Below are 23,759 nucleotides of genomic sequence, written 5' to 3'. Positions count from 1 at the left end.
ATTACACATTATTTTATGAATAAGTAATGTCTCGCTGCAGACTTCCACCTGTTCCAAGAGTCTCTGTGTGATCTCTGTGGCTTTCAGACGGGGAGTTGGAAACAGAAATCTATTTTGCAGGCAGCAGAGATGTTTGAAGCCTCCTTCATCCCGCGTTTCAAGTGTTTATCTCCGTCTCTCGCTACAGCTGTGCCTCCTGCATGGCAGGCAGGTCTGACTGAGCAGATCAAGCTCTTGATGTTAAAAGTTTTTGCTGCTGAGGGTCCATCTACCAGTCCAAAGGAAAAGTTGTCGTGGATATCATTAAGCTGCCAAAGAGAGAAACGAAACCCAGCTAATTGGGTTGGCAGCTGGATCCCAATTAATTAGCTGATTAACTATAGACGTGTCCAACACGGGCAGCTGCTGTGTTGCAGGAACCCGGGGTCTGTAGGATGGCAAATGTGCTCGTCACACTGTGGAGGGGACGGCAGAAAAGCCCTTGTGTGCTCGGCGTGGTGCGCACCGCTGTGTTTAAATATCTTCCTCCTCCTCTATGGAACCGACCAAGAATTAAACAAGAATTGCTTCACTGTCCCCTACCACTGCCACCCCCCCAGCAAAAGGCAGAGTTATAGTAACTGCTGTGGCCCTCAGGACAAAAAGACACAAAAAAATCCCCCCCACGCCGCCCCCACCTTCCTCTTCCCTTCCCTTGTCAAAATAAGCAAATTAAAAAATAATACTGAAAATATTTTGCCACCAACCCCAATGCGTCACGCTGCTCAGGTGTTCCTCCTCTTCATGAAACCAGAGTTGGCCCAATTTACTTATTTTAACATCATTTCAAACAAAGAGTCAAGACACTCCATTTTTTAAGTATTATGAAGAAACATTTTGACACAAAACCCAACCCCTCATTTATCAACTCCTCATCTAATTCAGCACAAGTTCATGAATAATTTCCATGAGCCTCAAGCCATTTACCACTGATGAGACTCAGACAAACACAGGTGTCCCTTGTCCCCTCTTGGGAGATGCAGCGGCGAGACGCCCATAGGCTCCTGGGAGCTGGGGACCTGTGGGACAAGGTGACACCAAAGCCCCTGTGAGTCTTCTCCTGGTTCAACACCAAGCAGGCTTCATCCCATCTTCTTCAGAGCCCAACAGAACCTGAAAGGTATTTTGCAGGATGATTCTCTTATTATTAGTTTTAAATGCAATTCTAAGTACACTGGGAAAAAAAAAAAAAATAACAAGTATTCACACCAGAATTCTTGATTGGCGATTGATGTCAATGTAGCTCGAATTTTGTCTATTACTAGATTCTAGGAGCGACCCCTCTCAGAACACAATCTCTCTACAGAACCATATGTCAACTCTAGAAGCCAGTCTAGAACCATCAAGTAAGTTTGAACCCCATCTAGAATGTGATCTAAAACTTTCGAGCAACCTAGAACCTGCTCTAGAACCATCAAGTGAGCTAGAACCCTATATAGAACCTTGAAACTGAGCTAGATCACAATCTGGAATGGGCAAAGCTGCCTGGAACACAGACTCCCGCAAACAAGAGGGACAAAATAATATCCCACCCTACAGCAAAAGCCACATAACAGGGGCCTGCGGAGCTGCTGAGGGTCCAGCCCTGACCCCAAACCCTCCCCAGGGCAGAGTGAGGGTTTGCCCCTGCACCCCCGGAGTGGAGCTCAGGCGTGATGAGCACGAGGGGCTGCGATGGACACGTCTCTGGTCTTGGCTCTTTTCTCTCCACAGGGCTGTAGCAGCCCCAGCTCAGCCTCCCCCAGCTGCAAACCCACTCCCCAGGCTTTCTGAGCTCGGACAGCAGCTCTTGGGGGTGATTTGGGGGGCAGCATCCCCAAAATGCTCGCCTCCCCGCTCCTCTCCATGGCAGCTGACGGCAGCATGGGTACGTGCTGCCCTCAAGGGCTTCCAGACAGCTCCGCACACACCTCAGCGGTGCCGGGGCTGCCTCTTGTTCACATTTTCCTAAGTAAACGATGCTATAGCACAGATTTTCCTGCACTGGTTTTTATTAGCATTAGCAGCTCTCCCCAGGTTCGGATGCAGCTGCGGGATGTCTGCACCGCCTGTGAACCCAGCTGTAAACCAGAGCGGGAGTCTGAGCCTACAACTTCTGGCTGACTTACAAGAGAATATTTTTATCATTAATTTTTCTTTACGAAGTCTTTTGAACCGCATTTTCCCTTCCTGGGATCTCCTGGAGCCAGCGCGTGGGTGTTCGGCACCGTTTTACAGCATCCAGCTTCACAGAGAGTGTTTATCAGCGGGGTTAAGCTGGAAACTCTTCTCCTTCTGACATTCGCAGCTTCGCACAGTCGATTTCAAGCAGTTGGTAAAGATCCAGCCAGGGGTCCCAGCTAACAGATGCCATGAGATAACCTGGAAAACACGAAACGCTGGTTAAAGCACCCATGTGTTGTCACGGGGGTTCAGCCCAGGGGTGGTTTTGGCAGCCTGGGGTGGCCCTTTGAGCAGCTGGGCAGATGCTCCTGGGGGTTTTGCAGTCCGGCTTTTCTAGATGCTGCCTCTGCCACAGCCACCTGCCCAGAGCCAGAGAGCAAAACAGGCCTGCGCGGGGGAAAATAAAAGAAAATAAACATAAAAATGGGATTAGAAATTATAAACGGCAACAGACAACAAGAACAACAAAAATATACAGCTTTCTCCTCAAACAGTTCTTTCAGTCCCAACAGCGTCTGCTGTGCAGAGCTCACGTCTGAAAATTCACAGCTGCTCAAAAAAGGGAAAAAAAACCCCCTCATGAATTATTTATCTCCGCTCAGATCAATCCCTCAGCCTGCTGTCAGAGAGGAATCAAAGCCCCAACAAGGCAGGCAGCGGAGGAAGCGGCTTCCACCCCCAAAGTGGCCAGTGGGTCCACGAGTTTGCGTGCTGCACCTCACCCCCTGCATCCCCATCCCCATCCCCCTGTGGCCACGGTGCCCATGCCAGCAGGAGCCCCCCACACCCTGTTTCTGAGCTCCTTCCAAGACCCTGCACATTAATAATTGATGGCAAAAGCTTATTTTAAGGCACCTTGTTCCCAGGGAGGCTTTTCTCCCTCACCCCCAAATCCAGCCCGTCCCCACCAGCACGGCACTAACCAAGGGCGCTTCATCCCCGCTCTGCCTGCCCGGGGTGATTCCATCTCCTGCCTGCAGCCTCGGAAACTCCGGTACCTCTGGCTGCAGCCTGGTCCTGCCTCCCCACCACCTCCTTCCCCCTGCAAAGTGACAGGGAAGTTATAAAAGAGCCCGGTCACTTTGGAGACAGGTGAGAGCTTCACCAGAGTCAAGCGTTCCTCCCCGCCACCATTTCTGGATTTCAGGACAATTGACATCTTTACTGACAAGAGCCCAACACAGAACCTGCTCCCTTTCCCACGAGATTCCCCCAGCCAGCCCTAGTTCAGTTTGGAGTCCCCGAAACCCTGACCCATTCTCAGGGGGAACGCTTATCCCCCTGAAAGCACTGGTTTTGGTGTCTCTATTCTCCCCATCCCAAGCCCTGTGCTGTCAGAGCACCGCTCTCAACCTCCTCCCTCCAGCATCTCTCCTCCTACAGCATCTCTTTCCCTGGGCGGATGCAATGCTGCTAATTAGCCCCTGCAAAGTGCTGGGTCTGTCATTAACCACCCTCGTGCTCTCAGTCCGGAATGTGTTTGGTGATGCTGCTGCAGCTCCGCTTCTGCAAAACCCAACCGCAGTTCGGCAGCCGGAGAGAAACGCGAGAGCGGGCACAGGGACCGGCTGCTCCCAGCCCCGGTCCCTCACCATGCCCGTGCTCCCGCACCCGTTTGCCTTTGCACGGCGACTCTCTGCCAAAAAAACCCCAACGCACTGCATTTCCCACTGCCTTAACCTGCCTGCACCCCACCAAGCACGGGGCCCAGTGTTTCTGCTGATGCTGCCCCAGTTCCCCCCGTCACTCCGCCGTCCCGACACCCCCGTGATGCTCCGGGAGAGCAGCCAGTGCAGCCCTGAATTCCTGCAGCACCTTCCCTGGTGCAAAGCCATTTATCACCGCACGCAAACAGCTCGCTCGCTAAAGGCCACGCCATGACAAAATGCCAATAGGTGTATTTACATTCAATATATCCTGCTAATCTGGCCTTCAGAAAGCGTCTGCTGAATCTGTCCTTTCGTTCCTGGGCATCACCTCTTTAATCAGTCTCTCGTTACTGATCACGGATTGATTTCAGTTCCAGTAGCCAATAGGTTTTCCTTTTAATTTTCAGCATCACGTTTAATTAAAGCAAAGTGGGTCTGACCCCATCAAATCATATCAAAGTCTGTCTAAACCCCAAGTGAGAGAAAACACCAGCATAAATTATTGATTAATCTTTGTTCAGATTAATCTATCACTGCCTTTCCCTGGGCAGCGTGAGGACGGAGCTCCCAGGATGCTTGTCTTGTGGCAGCTGTTTTGTGGCTGCTGAGGACACCGTGGAGTCTCCAGCCAGGGAGGCACAGTCGAAAACCTGCTCCCCTAGAGCATCGCAACCCTCACCCCCTTCTCCCAACAAACCCCAGCCCTGGGGGCCGCTTCACCCTGCGAGAGGTTGCTAAACTTCCAGAGCTTGTTATCCTCCGGGAGAATGATGCAAACTATAGTGAGAAGTGTGATTAAAGAAATCATCCCTGTTTCTGCACAAAATCCAGACTAAAGGCCCTTGGGCTGGAACAACAAGTGTCTTTTCCTGGTCTGGGTCAGCACGAACAATGCTCAGGGCCAGGAGACCTTTCCCCCCTGCCTGGCTACCCCTCAAACAGATTTCCAGGTGATCGCAACACTGGTACCTGGAGGTGGTTTTATGTCAGGAGATGGGGACCGACCAGAAGTGGCTGTGATGGGGAGAGAACACCCCGCAGACACAAAGGGAGGTGCCGCGGCTGGTGAGGGTTGTCCTGGTGAGCACCAGCCCCGAGCCAGCGGGATTTTCTGCCCCTCACGGGCTGGGTGAGAGTCTGAGCGCAGAAATGATGCAGAAATGCTAAAAACCAGCAAAGCCTCGGAGCACCCAAGGGATCCTCTGCAGCTCGGCCGGAGCCGGTTCCTTTGGCAATGCAGCAACCTGAACCCGGAGAGCAAACACGCCGCTGGGATTATGAATAAAGATGGAGCCGAGCTGTCCCTCCCGCTCCCGCCGCAGCCGGCTCTCCTGCCTGAATACTAATCGCTAGTCTAAGCTGAGACCACTTAAACGCAGCTTTGGGGTCAGGGTCTGGAAGAGGCAATTTGCACTGTTCGGGGAAAAACAGGTGGCTTTGCTGGACGCGGAAAACTTCTGTTCTTGGAATAAACTTTGGATGCTGCCAAAACCTGAGAGAGGTGAAGGGCTGGATAGAAATAGCTGGAGGCTGGGGAGGGATTGCCAACAGCATCAGATCAGTTTGTGAGTCAGCAGCATTAGCTCGCACCTCAACGAGCAATCTGCAAATTGTGCAAATCTGCTTTTCACAGTTCACCTCACCTGCTAAATGGCCTCAGATTTACAGCTTGGGTGTTCGCTCAAAAATGACTGAGTTAATGAAGAAGCAGAAGGGAGGAGGGGGAATTAAAACAAACACACAAGAGTTTGGATTTCATTTGAAGAGGTGGCTGCAGCCAACCTGAGCAAGGGTTTATGCCACACGATGCTGAGCTCGATTTGCAATTAAAACCCCAGAAACACCTGAGACCGGTTCCCAAGCCGGGCATCCCTTTTGCTCCCCTATTTTTCCACCTGTTCGCTGCAGCCCCTGTCTGAAGCCTTTGCCATGCGGGGTGACTCTTTGATCAGGTAAAGATTTCCAATCCTTCTGGATTAAAACCCTCCCGTCATCAAACGCCAACCGGACAAGGGGATCAGTCTGTGCAAGGAGAAGATGAAAGGGGCCGTGTTTTCCCTCCCTTTGTAAAGTGGTGAGATCAATACCCAGTTTCCACTGGGATAAAAGAGCCGGCTCAGCTGCTGGGGAAATTGCCTGGGAAGGAGGAGGCAGGTGGAGAATGAAACAGTGGAAACAGCCACCCCAGGGTTTACCTTTATAGTATTTTTAGTGCCGATCTTGGGAGAAAAAGCTGCAACGGGATAGTTCAGAGCAGGACAAGGAGAGGACACGTGCGTCTCGGGGAGGGACAAACGCAAAGGTCCCCAGAACAGAGCCGGGGAGCGGAGGAGGAGAGAGGAGCCGCGGCAGGTTTCGGCTGCTTCTTGCGCTTGGCTTCTTGCAAGTGTGTGAAAGCAGGACGGTGGCTTTAAAGCGTCTCTTGGGGTCTCACCCCTCGGCTTTTAGATCTTCAGAAGAAAACCTACCAGCTCTTCACGCAGGGCTGCGTGTGGGAAGGTAGCTGTTAGTCCCACGTGTCTGAAATCTCGGTGTTCAGAAACCCTCGGGTGATACTCTTGATAACCATCAGCATTTTGTGGTCCCTTCGGTGCCGTCCTGGCCCCAAGGTTGGACCTCCGTCTCTCTGAGCAAAAAACAAGTGCCCAGGTTTTGCTGTGGGCCGGGTTTAACGCCAATCTGTGCATCAGGGCCTTTTCCATGGGCACAAGCAGCCACCTTTTCCCACAGAAACTCGGAGTGCCGGTCCCATTACAACCCTTAATTCAAATGGTGTTTGCTCTCCTTTGAGATAATGTCATCTTAATGTTCTCCAACTGGCTGCTATTAATCTTGCACTGCAGACGGACAGATCGTTATGAATTGGGGGAGCGGGGGGATCTGCAGCACAGACTGACCAAGCACCTTACAAAAACGTGATGTGTTCTATGTCTATATTACACCACATATTGAGACATTTCTACAAGCTGGTCCCTGAGAAACACAGGTAGGTGTCCCACACAAAACATCATTGTTTCTTTAACTATACTAGCTGCAAAAACACAATGTGGAGACATATAATGGGGTGTAGCTAAATCCTGGTGGGAGAAACCCCGTCCTACAAAGAGCAGGGGGCAAAGAGGACAGCCCAGCACACCCAGACCTGTCTCTGATGTCTTACTGCTTCAGGGGTTCACAGATACCTACCCATGTGCTACCTCTATTTTATTCAGCCTGACCAAGCATCTCCTCTTGTCCCTGAGCATCCCTTCATGAGGTTTAACAGCTGCTGTGCTCCCGCACAGAGATCATTGCATTGCTGCGCCCTGGGACCGGCCAAACATCTATCGGAGCCAGTAGAGAACTCCCATTGACATCAATCAATCCCAAATGACAAAGGGTTTGTAAAGCCTGTGATACCTCGGGGACGAAAGATAAAAATATAAGTATTTTTGAAATTTACATTTTAAAGAAATCTGGTTTTCTGTGGCCAATAAAAAGAAGCAGCGTTGCCTGTTGTAATGAAAATTGGGAAATGGTTCTCGTCCTACAGATGCTGAGCACGGGGGGAAAGCTGCTGGATTCTGAGCACACACCTGAGGACGGAGTGGAGCCCGTGGGCCAAACCCACGTCTGAACTGGCGTCCAAGTGCTACAGGCCAGGAGACTCTTCACCAAGGGCCCTGAGTGCAATAGGAAATAAACAGCAAATAAAACAGCAAATAAACCCCGGGTTTTGCAGCTTCCTTGAAATACCAGAGGAAAAGGACAAAGTGAATGTGTATCTGAATGCGTAAGTTACTTCTTTGAAATAGAAGCCTAAAAAGGAACAGCTTTATTTAAAGCTGGTAAACCAGCAGAATTAAAATGGCCTTAAAGCAGACCAAGGACAGGTTACTATGTGCTAACAGTCTCTAAGAGGAAGTTTTGATTGGCAGCTCCAATTTAAAATGCAGTTTACAAATCAGCGACTTGGAGGAGGGGGTTTAAATTCTGTACGTTTTTGGGTATTTTTACTTAATTACTTTGCCTTCTGAATGCCCTTCAAAAGCTTTACATTCCCCATGCTGTGCTGGCGCAGAGCTCTTACAGCGCTATACTTGGGAAAAAGAAAGTAAATCCACTTCTAATCTCAATGGCTAAAGGTGTTACTTTTTGTTTATATCACCACTATTTAATGATAAATACTTTCAGTGCTTCTGATAACCTGGGTGAGGGCATCTTGATTTCCTTACCTTGTGCTATAAGGTGACTTGTATTAAAAAAGAGAGAACTCAGCTCTTTCCCAGTTCTCAGCCTGCCAGGAAAAGGCCCAAACCCCCCAACCTTCGCCAACCCAGAGAAAACCCTTTAAAAATGGTCTTAGATGAAAAAGAAACACTAACCTTTTTGCTGAATTTTGTATCAGCCCATTCGCAGTAAAGCAGCCAAAAGGGTTTTTAATAGCAGCAAACAAATTGGTTTGGAAACTGAGACGTAAATGCGGGACAATACCCAAGGGTTAGAGCTAAACTGGTGAAGAAAACACAGTTTTAAAGCCCTCTGAGCAAGTATGGGAGGTTCACACCTGCAGGGTATCAGCTGCAATGATACTCGAGAGCTCACCTCTAATTTCCCAACACAATTAACACAGTTGTCGGCAGAGCTTGAGCAGGACTTCTCCACCTTCCTGATCACCCACCGCTCCTTCAAGGATGGACAAACGTCCTATTGCTGTGATTTTAAATGTCTCATAGCACAGAACCTCCACTCTCACATCAGCAGTTTTAATTGCATGGATGGCTGTAATTATGTGAGTATAGCAACGTGCGCAGTAAAACCAGAAAGAAAACTCTTAAGAGCTTAGCAGCTTTGCTTTTTTGGCATGTTTTGTTAAATACTCTGGGTCTAATTTCCTCATGTTTTTAAGCAGGAGAAAAATATTTAATACAAAGAACTTAATTTGCCCGTGATCTTCCACGGGTGTTGCAACAGAACCATGTGCAGTGGTGGAAATGGAATTGCGTGGGAGGGGAGGATCATGAGCACATCGTACATCAGCATCAATCAGTTCCCTCCAGAGTGACGGAGAGGAGCTGTCATCCTGAACTCAGGTGAATCCAGTGGTGTCTGAGCAGAACAGACCCTTTTGTGAAGGGCTGGTGTGGTTTCTCCCTTTCCCTTTGCTGGGGACACACCTGAGTCAGACAACCAGGTTTTGGGGGATTGAGGACGAAGGGGTTTGGAAGAGTGTGAGCATCTCATCAGTCACCTCTTGGCTCAGGAGGAGTTCACCACGGGAGCAGGATTTACACAAGAGCTGGGTAAAAACCTACAGAAAGAAAATAAAACGTAATTAAGCCTCTTGTTAAGGTTCTATCTGAGCGATTCTAGCTCAAATCCAGCATTTTGGGACCTCCGGCTCAGCCTGGCCCCAGCGGCTGGACAGGCTCTTCCAACCCCCAGGACCAGCTTTATTTCAACAACAACCAGCCCCCAACAAACGTTCCCCCTTTTCCCATTCTCACCTGACACTTCTCTTTCCTGCAGCATCCCCGGCGGGTTCCAGCCTCTTCAGCCAAAGGAACCGGTGACTCTTTAACCTGGCAGAAAATGAGGGGTGTCCACAGGTCACTGCTCCGTAGATTGTTCTGAGCCAAGGGGAAGCCACAACAGCCCCATTGTCATCCCTGGGTCCCAGCTGCGGGGACTTCAGTACCTTTAAATAAATAAGAAAAGGCTCCAGCTTTCTTCTCAACATTTTAAAGAGGGATTGTCAACCGCAGCAAGGCTCTAAGGAAAGAAAAAAAGGCTAAAAATACCTTAATAAAAGCAAAACGCACAAGGGAAGCGCAGATGGTGAGAGACGAGGGCACGAGCACAGGCTGCTTCTCCCGCTATCAGCTTTATTTTTGTACTGAGGCTACGGTGAAGTTTCCTGCTAATAATTCTTCACCTGCAGATGCTGAATGAGCAGCTCGTTGTGAAAACTCCATAGCTGAAAAGTGGGTACCGTGGGTTCATTGTAATTTGGTACATAAATCCCAGCCTGCGTTACTGTTTCACGACTACGACTCTTACAATCGCATTCTTGACACAAATATTGTTTTTTCCTTAATTCAAAATTATCTCACCATTAATATTTTTCACATATTTGTTGTTTTCTGGAAATATTCCTCAGCAGGACATTGCTGGAGATGTTAAACAACAACAGACCTGAGCACGGGGCACAAAGGCGTCTTTAAACCCAAAATGACGAGTCCAGGTATCTGAATAACAAAACATCTCCGTCCTTCATCCCAGCCCTCTGGTTTTCAGAGCAACTTTTTGATTAGCACAACTATTACCGACTACAAGGAGTCTCATCTTAAATTAACCTTCTTATTAACATAAAAAAGTAAGCAGGAGAAATGCTCAGCTGTCCCTTGGTTCTCACAATTTAAAGTGCAACAAAAGACCATTTACATTCCATTTTTATGTGATAAACCTGGTAATCAGGTATTTGTGCCACTGTTGGGTTTTACAGAAGATAAAGAGCCCGGTTGTTGCAAAGACGGACACCCCGGCCCCCCCGAGGGTTCACCGCTCTCCTCCTGTTCACAAGAACATCTGGAGATGACTCTCGTTTTGATTGCGTGGTTCTAAAAGGGAAGAGAAGAAGACGACCTCAAAAATCCTAATGAGTTCATGACACATGCACATCTTTACAGGAGCTGATTATCTGATATTGAAATCAGAGCCCCTCAAAGCAGGAGAGGTGATGCAAACCCCAGTGCTTTGCTTTGGGGCTGTTCCTCACAAAACAGCGAGTTCCACCCGTACCCCATCGGCTTCTGACCTGTGGATGACCATGGAAAGATCAGCCCCGTTCCAATGCAGAGGAACCAGCTGGAGCTGTCACTTCCCTCATTTACTTGCAGAAAAATCTCTTCCGGAGGTCACCAGGTGAGTTTAGGAGGAGAAAAGCCCCGCCTAGCACTGGTTTGTGATAAACCAAGGGAACTGGAGGCTTTGGCATGGGCTGTGAGGTTCAAACCTCATGCAGGAGCCAGTTCCCATGTAGAGCTGGGGCAGGGAGACCAGGAGATGGCTTAAGTGCTAAATTCACCGATGAGACCCATGTTGAGAGCCAGCTCTGAGGCCGATCTGTCACCCTAGTGCATGTACTTGAACTAAATCTATAGTCTGAATCTGCAGTAAGGTCACACAAGCAGAGACCCAGACAGGGACAGAAACATTGCAGGTTTCCACGCAGGGATGGTCACAGCGATCGAACCAAACCGCATAACCAGCTCGCTGTGAGCGCGTGGAGACACATCTCCCGCCTTCGGGCGCTTGGCTCTGTGTGTGTATCAGTGCAGAGCAAGGAGCAATTGATTCCCAGCTAATACTGGTATTAAAAGAAAGACCAGTCACAGGGCAGGTACAGGGGTGGTCCTGGTACTGCCCCTCTGCAAGCCCTCCTGGTTCTTTTAGGAAGTTTTGCTCATTTTTGCAATTCCCAGGTCTGGAGACATCAGAACAAGCAGCCGAGTCAAGGCTCAGCGTGAGCATCCTCAAATGTGCTGCAGTTCACGTCTGTGCTCTCTGGGCTCAGCGCTGCCTGGAGGGGCAGCACCCGGCAGGGCCGCAGCATCCCAGCGCAGCACCGAGCTGCGAGGCTCCGGCGAGAGACACATATCCTGATCGTTAAGTTGCATTTTTTACCTTGAAAAGCAGTTTGCAAACCCACAGAGCGATTCTGACAAGCCCCACTGAAAGCACATGTAGCGAGCTCACAAGAAAGATGCATTTACCCACCTGCCAGCCCTGAGATTCATGTCGGATGAATCTCTTTCCACTTCATCATCATCATGGCTCAAAATTGCTCTCCAACACAAGCCGGGCCTCGCGTCTACTTGCAGGAACTGTTATGGTTTTCAGAGCATGCAGGCAGTGATATGTATGAAACCTGATCAGCCTTTGGTGGGTTTAGCTGAGAACATTGATTTGTGGTCCACAAACCTGCAGAGCTCAGGCTGGTACCCAAGCCCAGGTGCTGTGGGTATGACCAGCAGCTGTACTTCGCTCCCACTCTTCCCACTAAAACCTCCCCTAAGGCTGTTGGGAGAGACAAAAGATAAAAGACAAGCCCCCTAAGTCTTCTTTAAGCCCTTCTCCAGAAGTTTAGGCAGCAATGATTCCAGCTTTGAAACAGGGGACTGTACCCAGCACTTCCACTCTCTCTTATCGCATTTTCCGGGTTAGTATTTCAATGTGGATTGCTCTCCATGGTATGTAGCTCCAGATTAACCTAGGGACTAATTAAAAAAATGCATTTGTTTCCAAGTAGGTGTTAAAAACTTCGTAAGAGGGTAAGAAATATACAAGAAAGGGAAGAGAACAAAAAGGCTTTGGTTGGAAAATTAAAGTTGTTCGCCATGGCTTGATGGCTTAATCAGTCGATCAATATTGTTCACAGGGCAGGCAGGGAGGGAGCCATGGGCTGTGATGAAAAATGCATGAGGGGACAAGGGAGACCTGGGAGTAGAAAATTAAAAAGCCAGCCTGTTACATTTGTCCAATATTGGCAGAGAAATTAAAGTGGTTTGGGGAGGGGTGCTGGGAGGGAAGAGGGGAGCCGGCTGCAATATGCACCGCGGATCTGCTGCAGGTTCCCGTCACGAGAGAAACTTTCACATTAATTAAGTTGCTTTCTTAGCGGAAAGATGGATTTTGTAACCTTTAGCACTTGCGAGTGCCACAGGCGCAGCAGGTGGGGTTGGCACGTGGGAAAATCAAATGGGATTTCTTCACATCAGGGAGGCGATAGAAGACGGCGTGTTCTGATTAGGGTGATACCAAGATGATACCAAACCGGCTAAAGCAACGCGCTTTCCCTGCAGTATTGGGTGAGATTAATAGCTAAACAACTATAAACAACAATGCAGCTCTATAACACTTACAGCCTAAGCCACCGCTGCTCCTGCATGGAGATTTGTTTCCTTCACTCTGTTAAATGTGGCCGCAGTGGCGCTCGTCTTGCAGAAACAGGTACCAGGAGCACTGTGGCTCTAGAAGATGCTCTGGAAGAGGTGAGAGCCAACCACGCTTTAGGGATCACGGTCTTTGCTTTAAATACATGAGAGATTTTAAAAGCTGTAACAAACTCCAACAACAAAAAGAAGAACGGTTGCTCATCATGCAATTAAGCTGCTTTTTGCTACCCATCCCCAAACGGATGCGCTCCCCCAAATGGAGATATTCCCACCTTTTGCACTGGAAGGCTTGCAGGGACAGAAATCACAGTTTCTGCGGGGCCTGGGTGAGGGGAGGAGGTTTGTTCCTGCCGTGGTTTTCTGGGGGAAGGAACGTGACAAACAGGTTCGCATTGCGCTTCTCTGAGACAATTATTTTCACACCGAGGTACCTACAGTGAATGTTATGGCTCTCCATCAGGCTTGCCAATTACAGGTTTAAAATTTCAGGCTCAATTAACACACACTGGCTGATGCTGTTTTCTGCAACTAATTATCTCCAAGTGCCAAGACATGAATCCACATTTAATACTTTTGTGAACTTCAGGATTTGCTTTCTACACCATTATTTAAGTATAAACAGAACAGAGCAGACAGCAGTACCTAAAGCAGGTTGGATATCATATTATGACCTTTTTATTAACAAAAAAAAATGCTTACACTATCAGAAAGTCGGGCCTTCTAATTAGTACAGTAAAGGGATGGATACCAGAGCCACTTATTTACGAGGCTCTCTCATCGAAGATGCACACGTTGTTCTGTCTTGGGTGATCTCTGCACCGAGGCGGCTACTTGGGTCAAATAACAGCATGACAAGTTTTCACCAGATAATTCAACAGCAGCTGGACTTGGAAATGTCATTATCCCACTGCTATGGCCACGTTTCTGTTCAGTGACTGGGAATAATTAAAGATAAAAAGGTTGAAAAATAAGAATCACATTTCACTTACCAACATCCTCGAACAGATATATAAGTTCATTCTTCACACACAGTGCTGTGCCTCCAAAGGAAGTCATCAACATGTATTTTCTTTCAGGTTTTTCTTTCATACGAGCCGGTCTTGCAGGGATTTCCATACCCAGAAAGCTGCATTCCCACCCGACACGCTGCCCTCGTGGGCCGGAGCTCTTGTCTTCGGGAGCTCTGTCTTTTATGTCACCAGCAGACACAGTCCATTTAGTACGGCCCAAGTACAGGGTGATACTCAACCTTCTTCATTTTTCAGTTCCCACAGCTGTGAAACATCCTATTTCATAGATGCTGTAGGTTAAATCAAACTAGTGCTTTAAAAAAACCTCTGAACACCTTATTTCAATCAGGTGCCAAAAGCTGGGTCTGTCCCCTTCCAGCCCTGTTTTTTTGTCTCCTTCATCCCCCTTCTTTTTATCAAATGTGATTAATTTACTCAGGATTCCTTGCTGAAAACCAAACTTTCCCACCACCAAAGCTTCCAAGCGGGGCATCTTTTCTTTCCGCAATGGAAGTTTCTTAGACAGGCAGATGGAACCTCAAAAATGAGTCCGCAGCGCTAGACCTTAATGTCCATTGATTTGAAAATGAACTGCGTGACAAATCTCCTGCACACCCTCCCTCAGCAGCTCCCCAAAGCAGGGTTATTACCAAAGCTTTTGCAGGTTGTAAAGGAAACAACACTGCTAGTGGGAGTGATGGTAGAGTTAATCAAACTGGGTACCAGGAGACAACAAGATGAGATGTAAAGTCCTCAAGAAAATCCCAGAGAAGACACTTCACCCCCAGCCAGTGAACCCTGGACACCCCGGTCTTTGGAGGAAGGAAAAATGCCTGAGACTTATCAGAGCTGAACATTCACAGAATTGACTGGGTTGGAAAAGACCTCAGAGATCATCAAGTCCAGCTCTTGGTCCAGCTCCAGTCCATTGACTAGATCATGGCACTAAGTGCCATGTCCAATCCATTCCCAGGGCAACGATCACTGGGAGGGATCCTCCTCTTTGCTGCTGTGTTGCGTGTACATTTTAAATCATTTAGGAGACACGCTGCGTGTGTCTGCGCTGTGCTTTGGGGCTGAGTTATTTTACTGCTTTCTGTTCTAAACCATGACGAATTATACACGCTGCCACTGCTCATCACGTGTTTTCTAACCACTTAATACATGCAGATCTTGCTAACATTTTTCATTACAATTTTAGTAAAGGGAAACATCTGTTTCCCTCCGCCTTCGAATGTACGTTGCATCTTCCAAGCTGTCACATGCCTTTGAAATTCCATGTTCAATCAACGTCATAATCTCTCCCACAAAAAAAATCCCAGCACCCAGATAAGCTGCCTTGCAGCACCGCCCCTGCCCCATCGCATCAGCGTGCATGGTTAAATGTTTCAGGTTCTCTACAGAAAAGAGTCCACACCAAACCCAAGGGGTTTCTTGACCAAATAATGAAATAAACAGCACAAACTCTGGAATACAAAATTTATTTCAGGCTTATAAAAGTCTTCAACATTGCAAATTCTGCAACAAAACACAAACTGTACACAGATATTTTCATTAAGGTTTAGAATAATGATTATTACTGTCGGGTCTCCTCAGATATGTAATTTCAGCTCAGAAGCATCAAGCGATCACACACGGCTTCTCACACGTACCTTGCAGACCGATGGCTTTTAAATAGTCAAAACGCATTAGCGCAACCTCACTACTTAGTACAGGATGAAAGGTTCAGAAATGGAACTACCAACCAGAACTCCTAAACCACCAGCTTGTTCACCAACCAACAGACTGTCGGCTCCTCGCGCCTCGGCGACTATTGCCTGCAAGTGTCATGAAAAGCTTCGAGCGTTCGGAAATCCCTCCAGGTGGGCGGCAAACCGTCCTGCAGGAACTTCCCGCAGCGCTGGCACGGAGCCTGGAACAGCTTTATGTAACTTCGTAACCAGGTCTAAAACCAAAAGGGAGAGAAATTCAGAGAACTGGATGGGGACGTTCCCCTTTGTCATCATTCTTGTCAAACAGCGACAGCAAGGACAGAGAATGTACTTTGGCCAGGGCCCAGTGGGTGATTTTATAAACAGAAACATGCAGAAGATTACAAGGTCACTGTACAGCTGAATTCCCACTTTATTAATCATCTTGTGCTTTTTTAGTCACTTAAGCAGATTTGTTACTAGAGATTCATGCACTCCGAGCAGAGGTATTCACAGCTCAAGAACCAGGATGGACAGCAAGTACTGGAACGCTTCTCATATATTTACTGGAATATAATTGTTCTTGATGGGTACCTTCTTCAACCAAACACTGGTTTGTCTCTTCCTATGACCATCTATCCCACCCTGGCTGCAATCACACTGGATTGGTCTGAACTCGTCATTGCTGAAGATATAAGGACTTTCACAGCAAGCTAACGAACTTCCTCTCTAATGCAATTTCAAGATCAATACTCGTTGGTCATAAAAATACTGTGCCATTTAAAATCTGATTATGCTGATAAATATATACATAAAGGGCTCGTGCTGAGCAACACAGAGCAAGTTTGGGTGTTCCTGGGGAAAGTTCTTGCCTCTAAAGTGGATTGTTCCCATCGTCACATATACCAATGAGCACCACATACCCCCCAACTCAAGGAGATACACAACTAAACCCCACCTAGACCAGCAGATTGATACTGTGAAGGATGCACATGAATCTTGTCATTTAAAGTCCTATTGAATCACATCGATAAGAGAAAATTGTTCTCTGAAGAAGAGGTCAGCTGAGTTTATTGAAACAAATCCTTCCATCTTCATCAGAGCCTTCTCTATAGCAACCGAACCTTTGGCCGTCAATAACTCTCCTCCGAAAGAACTAGATCTTCCCTGGGTTTAGCAGTAAATATGGGGACAAGGGCAACAAAACACTACAAGCAAATTGCTGTTATTTACTTCAGCTTGGATGGGCTTTGCTCGCACTACAGAGAAATCGAACTTTCTGAACCATAACATGAGAATAGGTAAATGAAGTTAAATTGTGCACTTGAGACATCTGTAGATAGAAAAAAACCCCACAACATTCTTCACTCCCATCAGAAAATTAGGGGTTCATGACATCCTGTCATGGTGATTGCACAACTGACATGTGAAAGGACCAACATATTGACACTCCTGGTGTACATCTGGCTTTGCTTTCTTAAGAGTTTTAGTAGTGTTGTATCAAATCAATAAGGCAGGTCCATGGCTTAAACAAACGTGTTACCCATTCTATTAAACATTAATTTTCAGAAACATGTTGAAACATGGATTTGACCAGTAATAGTTGCTTTCACCTTTCAAAACCTATTATTAGAAGATGCACTCCCAGAGAAGAGACCGTTGCAAATCTCTCATCTTAGTGGCCTTTTTATTAAATAAACAAACCAGCACAGCAGGTAAAGGAGCCTGACTGGTCTGAAATTACAGAGTGGAAATGACAGATACAGAATAACCAAAGCTACCATACACACCTCAAGATTGCGAATGGCAAAATTAGATGTTTGTTTTCGTAAGTCTCAGTGACATTGCTCCAGGTGAAAGGGTAATGTAGTGGAAGTAAATGAAGGAAAAAGTCTGAAAAGAAGAGAAAACCTTTCCCCGAAGCCTTTGGGAGACTGCAGCAGAGAGAATAGCAAGAGCCTCCACCGCCAAAATCCAGCTTGGTGGAGGAATTCTGAATCATAACCCCTTGCTTTCACCCCCTGATTAACCAGGCTGCTTGTATGCAAGTTTATTTCAAAAATAAAATTCTAAATACAAGCAGAATTAAAGGAGATCAACTTAAATCTGCATATCAAGGTTCAGTGGTATTTGATTCGTTATATCCAGCAATAAGCCAGTGGAATACTTGAGCAAGCTTCTCCTTCATTCTCAAAAGAACCTGCTGAGGCGCGGGGTGAGTCCGTGCAATTCCTTAGGAACAAAGTCTGGGCTGGAAGTGGCTACAGCAAAACGGGCTCATCCCGAACATGCTCCTCCCTCTCATCATTCTGCAGATAACTCACATCACTTCCCATGCTGGACAGGTTGACAAACAAGCAAAGAGTTTGGCTCCGAGAGTTTTTCCGCCTGTCTTTAGAGATGACCCAGAGCAGCTTTGCAAATAGGACTCATGAAGCAAATATAGAGACCTATGACAGAAGAACTGTATTCAGCTCAGTCCTCCAACACCAATTATCCCAGGGTAATGAGAATGAGCTCTTCATCCTTGTCCAGGTACGAGATACAAGGAATTAGTGTAATCCTCTACTGGGCAGCTTATTTAAGCAGGTGGAAGCATGCTGAAGTCTATCTGGAAATCTGTATTTTCCAAGACACTTACCATGAAAGATCTGACCACCACATCTGGCATTTGAGGCAGCTGGTAGTGCAGCAGTGCCGTGGTTGCATGATCCGTCACCTGTACCAGACAAAAGGAGAATACACCCTTATAGATGCCGTGTTTCAGACAAAACAGTGTTAATCTGCAGGGAAGCAGTGTAAATTCCATGGGGATGTAGCAAATTGAGGATTACATGACCGTGAAGACATTCTCTAAGTAATTCTGGGTAGCTCTGGCCAGTGAGCTTCCATTCCCTCTGCTGAGTTCATTCACGAATGAGCTGAAGAAATCAGGATAAATAACTTTGTATGCGCACAGTAAAATCCAACACACCTCTGGAAGTTCAGAAAATAGGATAAAACCTAATAGTGCCCAACAAAAGACAAAACGCTGTCAATAACCTTGCTAAATTAAATAGATCTGGAGGACTAACTTATAAGAATAGAGGCTAAGAATTCCAAAAAACCTAAAGCTTTGGGGTTGGTGTGGTTTATTGGAAAAACAAACAAAGACACGAATAAACAACCCCCCCAACCACAAACCAACCACACAAAACCAAACCCACAAACCAAAAAACACCAAAACCCTCACCTAAAATAGGATAAAATACCCTGACTTGAAAATGCATTTTGATGAAAAGCATCAGTACACTTCTCTCCAGTCTTTAATGGGGAAACTTAAAAATAGTCCTAGTTCAGGTTGCTTACATTGAACAAACCGGAATCAACATCTCAGTTTCATTTCCTCTGAAACCAGGAATCAATCCGCATGATTATGGTTTGTAAATACTCGCATTAGGAAAAGATTTCTGATAGAATGCCTTTTGATTTCCCAGATGGAGCCATAACAAGATCTTACAGCTGGGAATTAAAGCTAGACACAATACATATAAAAAATGTATAATAACAAGAGTAATTAAAGAAAAATCAGGAAGACTAGCCAATAGTTTAATAGATTTCTATTTAAAAAAATCACTACTATTTTAAAATTACTCTGGAAGGGGCAGTTTCTGAACTGCTACAATACAATTCACTAACAGTTCCTAAATGATTAGCGCAGTCAACAGCTTGTTCCTGTCCTGAAGTTCTGGGTTTAATGTACAAATTGTTGGCAAAAATCTTTAGGCTGGACTATGAAAGAACTCAGACAACACAGCGACGAGAGCTCTTCCACTTCTTGTAACTTGTAAATCTATTAATGTTCCTCATCAGTAATATGAAAGCATTCAACAAGATACATGATTGTTTAGTTAGTGATTAAAGTGTATTTTCTAATTTCAGCACAGAGAAGTAATGCTCGTCTATATATTTGATACTGTGATACTGTGATATTTCCCAGGGCTTGTCTATATGCTATGGTAAATTTTGAGTAAGATAGCATGAACTGAAATTACATTTGCTATTCCCAGCTAACTCCACTTGTTCCTGATCCATATTTAGTCTAATTCAGCAATGCAAGTTGTGCTGAAACACTCCCACTTTGGCTGGAGAAAGAGGCTCGTGCTTGAAGCTATTCAGGGAGGTGAATCTGTAGATGTACTCCTGAATAGATCCGTGTATAGACAGGCTCTAATTCACACCACACAAGCCTCCTCACCACATCAAATCAGTCTGTCCCGCTCCGGAGCTGGGCTGAAGTTAGTTCACAATGTTGGGAGCAGCTCCTGCTCCCCTTGGTTGGTACCCGCGCCCGACTCCGACAGCAGCGCCGTTAGTGTGGACATGGGATCCCGACATCGGGAACAGAAAACTATCGGGACCGTGCGCATTCTGGTGAGTTCGCAAAAATATTCACAAAATGGACCTCGGCCTCCTTGAGCCATTTCTATTCAAAATAAATCAGAAAGAATGCGATTAACAGCACGTTAATACCTCTGCCTAACTCAAAACAGGCATTTCATTTAAATACATCTCATGTAGCTTTTAGAAATGACTGGAATCCAAGCCCTGGTAGCTATGTGAATTATTTTCTTTTGAGATAATGCTTTTATAGGATGGTACCAGACATGTCAAAGAATAGAAAGTTCTGAAGATATTTATGAGCAGCCGCTCTCCTTCTGCTGTATTTCTACTTCTAACAAACTGTATTTCTTTTTTTCCTGAACAACAAAGTTGTTTTCTCTTGGCACTGAAGGAAGTTGCTTAGAAAAATACTGCTATTAACAAATTCAAATTGACTGGCCACTTTGGCGAAGTCGCACATATGTTGTTCCCATTGTAATGTAAAGCTAATGAGATGCCATGGGGAGATAAAAGCCATCCCAGCATTGCTAGAACACTAATAATGTTTTCTGAACAAAAAGGAGGTGATATCTACCATAAAAATAGCGCTACTAAAGTGCTCCTAAAAAAAGATCAAAGTGGGTGTCAAATGTGAGGAAGAGTAGGGGAATGACCCCCCCAAAACCAGCAAACATGATGTCAAATAGAAAAGAGCTGGGCAAATGATGAACTGGCCAGTCCATGGGAGAAGGGGAAGGATTAAACCCCCCAGGATAACACAGATGATGAGAGAAAACACAAACCGTCCAAGATTAAAAGAGGAAAAAGAATCAATACCCAGCTCCACTAATGGCAATACGATTTCACAGCAAAGCAAAGCAAAACAAACTGCATATGTGCCAGCTCGCTTAAAGGACACGCTTTTTCTTCCAGCCAAGTTGGAATCACAAACTAATTTATTCTGGGTTTAGGATGACATGGTGTACATTTCAGGGCTTTATTTTATTAACTTCACTTTTATTGCTCTACCTTACGTACTGCTGTCTAAGTTATTGGGCCCTTACTAATGTCTCTCCCTGTTTCTATTCGGGAGCACATTCAGAAGAGCACACATTGATCGGGATAGCTGGATCCTGAAATAGATTTTCAAGTGATCTTGCAGAAAAGCTCAACATTTCACAATTCATATATCTAAAAGCACTTGCACTTTTTAACAGAAAAAAAGCAAGACAAGGCAATCTCCTGAAGCCACAATTTTGCTAAATAAAACAGCTACTGTGTAACTGAGCATGGTCCTGCTTGGAGACAGAGCAAAGAGACTTGAGTTACATGGGAACAAAAATCCGGCAAAGAGACAGTCCTGGTCTTCTCCTTTAAACAAACCTCAGCTGTCTTGGGCTGTGTGAAACGATTCTCCTATCGCAAGGTATGCTCTTGTTTCAAACTGAGCAAGAAAACTTCCCTTCTTGCTAATAGTTAATTATATTGCCTGAATTTTTTTCTTTCTCTTTTTCACATCCGAATTCAAGTTGCCTATAACCACGTACTTCTTAAACACAACTCTGCTCCCTTGTCTAGGGCACCGTATGTATCAGGAATACAAACCAGACTGATGCTGGATCAAACCTTATCTGAATTTGCACGAAGTTGCAGTAAAATCCTACGTCCTTGTCACTCTTGGCGAATGCACCGAGGACCCAGAAAGAGGAGGATTGTCTGTTCTGCTGCAAGAAAATCCCCAACACCCAGAACCCAAAATCCCTGTTATTTGACTCACCCGAACCAAGCCCAGTCATTCCTACAGCATTTCTTTACCCGCTCGACAGTGCCACTCTGCTGGAACGTGCTTCCCAAAGGTGACACATCCAACAAATGGCACCTGCCAGTCATACAGCATTCCCGAGGCTGAACACTCATTGCAAAAAAGCATTCTGCAACTCACAAGCTGAGAAAGCTGAACACGTGCTTCCTCTAATTGGAATAAAAGGCACAAAAGCACAGACCTATGGTCCAGCTTTGCTCCACCACAGTCGAGGTATGTTCCACAGATATATCAAGCTATACCCGGTATAAAAACTAAAACAGAAAAAATATGAACATCACAGGACTAAATTATAGAAGCTGCCTCTCTCTTCTAGCATTTTATCTCGCTGACAGTAAATATGCTTTTCAAAAGTCGGTGCAAAACTTCCTTTAAGCGCCATAACTTTCCTGCCACTTACTTATTGGTTTATTCCCTCAAGTGCAGCACTGACAACTCCATCTCATATAAAGGGATTCTCTAAATCCCCTGGAAGTTTTTTCATTTTTTGGTTTAAACCCTGCTAAGTTCACGGCCTTAACAGTCACCTGTAGCAATGAGCTCTGGAGGATGATCGCAGCACTAAAAAAAAAGGAAGTTATAAGTTATTTTATTAGTGTTTAGACCTTTTACAGGAAAACTGCACAAGCGCCTCTGTTCGTTTCCAAGGATTCCCATTATTCAACCTTCTCTCCAGAACACATTTGAGTCTCTCTGGAGGGACCCTGGCGCATGAACACGGTGCCCGAGAGGCGCTCGGAAGGATGATGGATGGTGCCTCTGCCAACGGGCACTGATGAACAACACACGAATCCTCCACGCACCTTTCCCCACTCCCAGTTCAGTAAAGCACTACCAGACTTCTCCGAAGCGCAGGATTTATCAGTTGTCTTGAGAGCTCATAGAGCGCTTAAGTTTTTATTTCGCTTGTTCTGCTTGTTTGGACTGGGTCATGGAGATTTTATTTCAAACAGAGCCAAGTACTGATCACGCAAAGGAGCGATTGCGCAGGTGACCCTGGGACAGTCCATCTCCTCTCCTTGAACAGACATCATCAATAGCCCAATATTTGTCTCATGCATGCATTCATCCCGTGTGCGATTTTATTCTTAGATTATTGACAAGAATACATCTTCATACATTACAATACTTAAGTGCCCTTGTGGTGGTGAAAATCGTGTTCCGAGGTCCCCCACGGTGGGATCACGCAGCTCACAAACAGCTGTGTGGGCACAAATAGCTCCCCAAATTTAGGTTAAAATGTGCCTTGGGATGAAGCATATCAAGCCAAAACAAAAGCAGCTTGTGGCATGCTAAAACTGATAGACTGCTCAGGCAAAATGAAGAACAGCACTCCAAGATTAGAATGAAATACATGGGTTTAACACCTATGCATACGTCTCAAACAGCCAAACTGACCATATTACACAGCTGAAACAGTTACGCTGCTCTTAACTGAGGAGCTTGATAAATTAAACAGTTAATGTTTGACACCATCTCCCATTTTGATCCATTCAGAGCAGCTTCACTATTCTATATATTTGCCTGTTTTTTGAATGTAAAGTTATGAATATCGCACCATTCTCTACAATATATGTTTTTTAATCCTCTGCACAATGACCGGGCATTACACAGCCCTCCTGTACACTCTTCCTCCCACCAATATTTAAGTCCCCAAATATTTCCTGTTCCTTTCGTCCTCTCGCACTAGTGGATCAAGCCATGCAAGGTGTTAAAATAAGGAGCTTTAAGACCAAAACAGTTGCCGCTCCTGCTGAGTTTAAATGTCAGACCAACACGGAAGCCTGAAAAACCTTTTCTTTGCTCCTTGTGCTTTTGCCCTTTCAGCTTTCCCTCTCTTATTTCCCAGCTCCATTCTCTGAATCTAACCCTGCTGGTGGATTCAATGCCTATAAAGCTTATTCACCCCAGGACCAGATTCAAGGAGTCTCCAGGGAACTCAGAAAATGACCGTACACTTTATCGGTAATGGGCCCTCCGGGAGCTGTCCCCCGTCAAATTATACACACTCGGGTATCCTGCTTAATAAGGAGGGGAGAGAAAAGGCTTGCTGACACAGCCAACGTTTGCAAACAAAAAGTCAGGAC

General features: G+C 46.1%; 1 protein-coding gene and 1 long non-coding RNA gene across 3 annotated transcripts in view; both read right to left on the bottom strand.

Moving 5' to 3' along the window:
- Positions 1 to 1,712: 1,712 nt before the first annotated feature.
- On the bottom strand, positions 1,713 to 13,249 carry LOC110355007 (uncharacterized). Of its 2 annotated transcripts, XR_010467114.1 has the most exons (5): positions 12,755 to 13,249; positions 9,338 to 12,109; positions 8,216 to 9,141; positions 3,126 to 7,513; positions 1,713 to 2,400 (listed from the first exon to the last, which is right to left on the bottom strand). It is a non-coding gene; the product is annotated as an uncharacterized LOC110355007 (long non-coding RNA). The 2 variants fall into 2 exon arrangements; XR_010467113.1 differs by having other exon boundaries at positions 3,126 to 9,141.
- A 2,013-nt stretch (positions 13,250 to 15,262) lies between these two features.
- Positions 15,263 to 23,759, bottom strand: part of MED27 (mediator complex subunit 27) — an 80,505-nt gene continuing 72,008 nt past the window's right edge. Inside the window, exons 7-8 of the mRNA XM_005512862.3 lie at positions 18,130 to 18,207; positions 15,263 to 15,742 (exon numbers count right to left, since the gene is read on the bottom strand). Of these exons, the coding sequence (XP_005512919.1) occupies positions 15,608 to 15,742; positions 18,130 to 18,207 (213 nt within the window). The 3' untranslated portion in view covers positions 15,263 to 15,607. The remainder of the gene's footprint in view (positions 15,743 to 18,129; positions 18,208 to 23,759) is intronic.

The sequence above is a fragment of the Columba livia genome, chromosome 19, assembly GCF_036013475.1.
Source record: "Columba livia isolate bColLiv1 breed racing homer chromosome 19, bColLiv1.pat.W.v2, whole genome shotgun sequence".
NCBI lineage: Eukaryota > Metazoa > Chordata > Aves > Columbiformes > Columbidae > Columba > Columba livia.
The sequence above is the reverse complement of the archived record's forward strand: the minus strand, read 5'-3'. Positions and strand labels throughout refer to the sequence as shown.